The sequence below is a fragment of the Phalaenopsis equestris genome, unplaced genomic scaffold, assembly GCF_001263595.1.
Source record: "Phalaenopsis equestris unplaced genomic scaffold, ASM126359v1 Scaffold000600, whole genome shotgun sequence".
NCBI lineage: Eukaryota > Viridiplantae > Streptophyta > Magnoliopsida > Asparagales > Orchidaceae > Phalaenopsis > Phalaenopsis equestris.
In genome coordinates, this window is record NW_018165040.1 from 351,032 (window position 1) to 356,675 (window position 5,644).

General features: G+C 35.4%; 1 protein-coding gene across 2 annotated transcripts; it reads right to left on the reverse strand.

The window, feature by feature from the left end:
- Nucleotides 1–1,165: 1,165 nt before the first annotated feature.
- Nucleotides 1,166–5,644, reverse strand: LOC110029740 (probable LIM domain-containing serine/threonine-protein kinase DDB_G0287001). Of its 2 annotated transcripts, none has more exons than XM_020732160.1 (4): nucleotides 5,536–5,644; nucleotides 3,937–5,111; nucleotides 2,492–2,947; nucleotides 1,166–1,715 (listed from the first exon to the last, which is right to left on the reverse strand). In XM_020732160.1, the coding sequence occupies exons 2-4, from the start codon at nucleotides 4,969–4,971 to the stop codon at nucleotides 1,440–1,442; spliced, it is 1,767 nt and encodes a 588-aa protein (XP_020587819.1). In that variant the 5' UTR covers nucleotides 4,972–5,111; nucleotides 5,536–5,644; the 3' UTR covers nucleotides 1,166–1,439. The 2 variants fall into 2 exon arrangements, with proteins under 2 accessions (XP_020587819.1, XP_020587818.1); XM_020732159.1 differs by having other exon boundaries at nucleotides 5,532–5,644.

Here is a 5,644-nt window from a genome sequence, read left to right on the forward strand (position 1 = left end):
TGTATGTCATAATTTATACTAAACTAGATATTGCACAAGCAGTATGTGTTATGAGCAAGTCCAGGAATGATCCAGGAAGAAAACATTGGCAGGCTATGAAGAGTATTCGAATGTATCTGAAGGGTACAGTTGATGTTGACTTAGTGTTTGAGAGAACCATCTATTGCAGATTTTTGTGTAAGCTACACTGACTCGGACTGTGCAGGTCATATGGGATAGGCAATGATCTCGACTAGTTATTCATTCACATTAACACCGATTATTTTGAGATCGGCTCTTCAATCTATTATTGTTTTATCTACTACGGAGGTCGAGTACATGGTTGTCACTGAGACTAGTTAATGAAGAAATATAAATGCAGGGTCTATTGAATGAATTGAGAGATAATCAAGAGTCTCTGATGGGGTTTTATGACAATCATAATGCAATATTCTTGGTCATAAACCAAGTCCATCATCCTCATACCAGCACATTGATGTAAGATACTACTTTGTCCGCGACTTAATTGATGAGGATAAGGTTCCGTTGAAGAAAATAAATGCGAAGGAGAATCTAATTGACATACTCATGAAAGTACTACCAATCCAGAAGTTCACCTACAGTTGGAGTTTGGTGAACATTCGAGCTCAGGATTAATTGCCCAATAGGACATTTTGAAGAACTACGCAAGGCTTAATTCCTTCGGGAGGGGGGTACGAATGCAACCACTTTGGTGCAGCTAAATTGGAGTTTAGAGTTCATTTGATCATTTCTCACTTATCTGGAGTAAGAGATGAGAGAAAGATTAATGTATTTAAGGCTTGTTTTAAATTAGGGGTAATTTTGTCTTTTGAATTTATTTACTTGTATGTCATAATCCTCATCTATAATAAGTCTAAAGAGATATATATGATGAGAAGTGTAAGTTGTAACCCCTAGCCTTTTTCTTCTCCCCATCTGATGCTAGTAAAATCTCCCTCCCCATGGACACGTGAATCTGTCGAACCATATGAATCTTTTGTGTTTGATTGCTATTACGTAAATTCTTCATTTTCACATCATTTTAGCATAACAACTACGAGCATTAGTATTAATCATGTCACATGACTACATCAACATATACATTATGTTATCCACACAAAATGACAAAAAAAAAAAAAAAAGCATTTATTTATTCCTCAAAAAGTATAAAAAAGAAAAACATAAATTCATTGATATATTCCAAACAAACTCAACACCCCAATCATAATCATCACCATCACCATTGTCCTCTCTCCAACATAGCATTCACCATCATTGATTAAAAAAACAAACTTAGCTAAAAGCTTATTAAACATGAAACAAATTACATTTTAAACAGCAATTTACATAACTCTCTAGTATAATATAGAAAATGCATATTGCCAAGCTTCCACCTCTAAACAGAAAATATATGCAAATATATATTTATATATCAATCCTTACAACAGTTTGGGTGCGAAAAGGTTTGTACCATGAACATGGGGATGGGGTTTGAGCTTTTGGATCCAATGAAGCGTCCGCTTCTTGTGTTCATGGCTACTTAAGTTCTGAACCATATTGAGTGTGCCTCCTTGAGAAAGTGTAGATTCAAACTGTTCCAAAACCTTCACAATCTGCCAAAATTCAGGCCTTTTCTCTGGAAGAGATGCCCAGCATTGCTCTATCAATGCTCTTAACGCTATTGGGCATTCCGTAGGAAAACCAGGCCTCAAATTCTGAAATAGAAACATCTCTAAATCAGAAATAATGTCAAATTTGCATAGCTTCTCCGAACAATTTACACAAATTATAAAAAAAAGGGGGAAATTTACATATGTAGCACGCAATTCTTATGTATTTAAACCTACGCATGAAAATGTGTATTTCAGTTTTAAAATGTGATAATCATATTAGTTTTGATGTGATATTAAGGATTTGAGTGTCGTGTGTAAATATGAAAATATAGGTGTGATATGTGTAAATGCATAAGAAAGGTGTGTTATGTATTTAAAAGCACCTACAAAGATTAGTCTGGAGATTTATGTAAAAATGCAGTAAAAAAAATTGTACAATGAGTTCCATGTTATGTGATGTAGTCTTCATTTTATGAATAAATTTAAACAATTCAACCTTATAAATGATTAAAATGAATAATAACTGTAGGTGCAGCTGAATGCCCAAATAAACCAAATAGCAAAGCCTGGAAAAATCAACTTCAATGGATTCACAGAGCATTGAAGGAAAACAAATATTAGATAATAGCAAAAGAAAGAGAGATTTACATACATACCTCACAATTCTTATACATTTACATATCTAACACCTAAAGCTTAAAATTTACAGCTATAATGCATGAAAATGTGTATATTACTTTAAAAAAGTTAGTAATAGTGGTATTTTTGTTATGATGTTAGAGATTCTGAGTGTATGCATGTAAATATCAAAGTTTAGATGTTAAATATGTATTGGGTGGAATGTATGTAAATGCCCCCACCAAAAAAATGAAAATTACCTTATCAACCACTGCAAAAGCGGCTTGGACCGGCGTCATATCCTCGTATGGAATTCTTCTACTAACCATCTCCCAAAGAACTAATCCAAAGCTGTAGACATCAACCTTCCTGCCATAATGTTTATGTTTAATCATTTCGGGCGCCATCCAACGATAAGTTCCGGGATCCTCAGCCAGTGGATCTGAACATGCCTCTTCACAAGCAATTCCAAAATCAGCAATTTTTACACAAAAGTCCTGATCAAAGAGAATATTTTCGGGCTTCAGATCACGGTGAATAACCCCCTGAGAATGAATGTATTCCATTCCCTGAGCGATATCGAGTGCGATGGAGATAAGTTTCTGAAGTGGAAGGGATTCATGTCCTAATCTGTGAAGAAATGCCCGTAAGGAGCCGCCGGAAAGATATTCCGTAATTATGCAAAAGACGGGGGGATTTCTGCCAGCTGCTGCTAACTGCAACAAACAGAAATAGTTAAAAGTGAAAATGAAAGCAATATCAACATTAAATTCAAATATTGATTTGTGGCAAAACATTCATTTATGTGAATTATTTATCTTTACAATGATTTATTTTGGCTCAAAATCTCCAAAAGATAAAGATTTGGAAACATGAAGCTGAGAAATCTTCTTGAATAAATTTAAAAAGCATATATGCGGAAAATAAGCCAACTTGTATAAACAAAAATTCATCTCTAACGGTTATTTGGTCGATAGTATATAGGGGTCTTTACATACCAACCACCCAATTCTTATGTTTTAACATTTCAACGTTCAAAACTTCATTTTTACGAACAGGCCCCTGTTTCCTATGTTTTTGGCATAACTTCTGTGATCTGTGTATAAAAAATTGAAATTTGGGCAGTTAATATGTTAATATGTAGGAATTAGGCGGTTGTTATGTAAATCTCCCTATTATTTAAACAGCAATGTTATCTGGATAACAATCTCTTCATAGAACAATATTATCTGCCAAACTACTTAAATGATATAATGTTATCTAGGAAGATTAACAATGATTCATAAATATGTATATATATATATAGATAGAGAGAGAGAGAGAGAGAGTGAGAGAGAGAGAACGGAAATCAAATCCCACACCTCCATTTTCAAGATAAAAGTTAACATTTAGCTATTAATGTCATGCTATTTTTACCAAAATTCATATATCATCCAAATAGAACATGAAATCAAGCAAATAATCCAATCATAATCATTAGATCATCATATTTAGCCTTGTGCCATTATTGGGGTTGGCTTTATAAATCCTTGTTTTTCATTCATAAACATTACATCTAAGACTTCTTCTTCGTAACCCTCTGACACTATTTGCTTCATAATAAATAGAATTTGATAAACATAACATGAATGATGATAAGAAATATACAAGAAAACATCATAAAAAATCTATGTAGTTAAGAAATGAAAAAAGAATAGTTGAATACCTTTATCACATTGCGGTGATACAAATGAGATAGAAAATTGACCTCCCTGCTAAACTGCTTCTCCAATCGAGAAGCCATAGTTCCATCTTCATCATCATCGGGAGGCCGAATAATTTTGACTGCAACAGGTTCATCTTTATAGATGCCATGGTACAATCTACTATGAGCTCCACAGGCAAACCTGAAACCAAGATACAACTGTGAAAGATCAAACGTCCATTGATCCATTGTATCCACAGCATCAACCTTCCCTGTTCCATGATCAAAATATTTCATCCAAGTTGTATCCTTTCCCCCCTTAATCTTATCAGAGTTTCTCATCCCAAAGAAGTGCTGAACAGGACTTGTCTGAGATGGAGACAGGGTGTTAAACATGTCGTTCTCATGAACTCCCCTGGAGAACATTCTTCCAAGGACTCCTTTTTCTGATCCTTTTCTGGTCGGCGGTGGGGTGGAAAACCTCTTCTTTTCAGCTCTGGCTTCCCTGAAGGAATCAGAGAGTGCTGTAGTTGGAAGAGGAGACACAGATCTTTGTTTAGATTTCGAGCTGCGGTCTCTCCCATCAGCTGAACCTATAGAATTTTTATAGTTTCGATCCAACTGGACTCCAACAGAAGGTCCAAAAGCCACTCTGAAACCTAAATTCATTGTATTTGATCTGAGAAAATACTCGGGATGGAATAACATAGTTGGAGAGTTCATGGTAGAACCCTTAAAAGTTTGGTTGCTGCCAACATCAGGCTGAAAAGAAAATGATTCACATGGCAAGCTGCTCTGAGAACGCAAAATAGGATCTTTAGTTTTCTTTTCCACCATGCGTTCTACAGGCAATGAGATTGAAGCTGAGAGCTTTGAAGAATCTGAACTTTGCTTCGTTCTAGTAATTCCTTGGCGAAGAACAAATTCAGAGGAGAATGGAATGGATGGCAACCAAGAAGAACCCGAACGGTGAAACACAGTGTTGGAGAAATTAGTTCTTCTTACCCAAGATTTACATTCTTCCTCCATTCCTCCGGTGGAATAAACAGAAACCATCCAGAAAAAAACAATCAAATTCCGACCATAACCATATCAATTGAACAAACCCAACCCTTTAAGCAGTGTTCAAGCCCTGGAATCCACCCAATTCTATGAACACAAAAATAAAAGAGAAGACTTTCAACTCTTGGTTCCATCTGCAAGCGAAAAATCCCTTCTCTTTTCAGTAAAAGCGAAGTACTCAACGCAGTTAATCAAAACAAAAAAAAACAAACAAATCAGAGCCAAAAAATTATGAAAAGCAACTTTGAAGAACCTTAGAACAATATAAATAAGCAAAGGCAACACGCCATTCAAGCACACAAAGCTGGCAAAGAAAGCAATCCCTGCAACTCCTTTTAAACGAATCAAAACAAACTGATCAAATATGAATACTCCATTGAACTCCTAACATAACAAAAAACAAAAACAAAAAAAAAAAAACACTCATTTTTCATAAGAATCAACGAACGGAACTTTTTACTCCTACACTTCGTCTTCCATTCATCACAGAACTTGCCACCAGTAAAAGCGGTAACAGATACAGAAAACAAGCGAGAGCGATTGAGTTAACCTACCTACATGTAAAACAGAAACTCAACGCAAATGATTGCTCCCTTCCTGCGAAGAAAATAAGAATAAAGAAGACGATGGAGAAAAAAAATTCGCCCCGCCTCTCTCAGGATGCTCC

What these genes read in the sequence shown, in the direction of transcription:
- LOC110029740 (XM_020732160.1), bottom strand. Translation starts at nt 4,971, where the DNA reads ATGGTTTCTGTTTATTCCACCGGAGGAATGGAGGAAGAATGTAAATCT. An exon ending in ATCACCGCAATGTGATAAAG is followed by an intron (nt 2,948 to 3,936) that starts GTATTCAACTAT and finishes TGTTTGTTGCAG; the next exon opens with TTAGCAGCAGCTGGCAGAAA. An exon ending in CTTTTGCAGTGGTTGATAAG is followed by an intron (nt 1,716 to 2,491) that starts GTAATTTTCATT and finishes TTTCTATTTCAG; the next exon opens with AATTTGAGGCCTGGTTTTCC.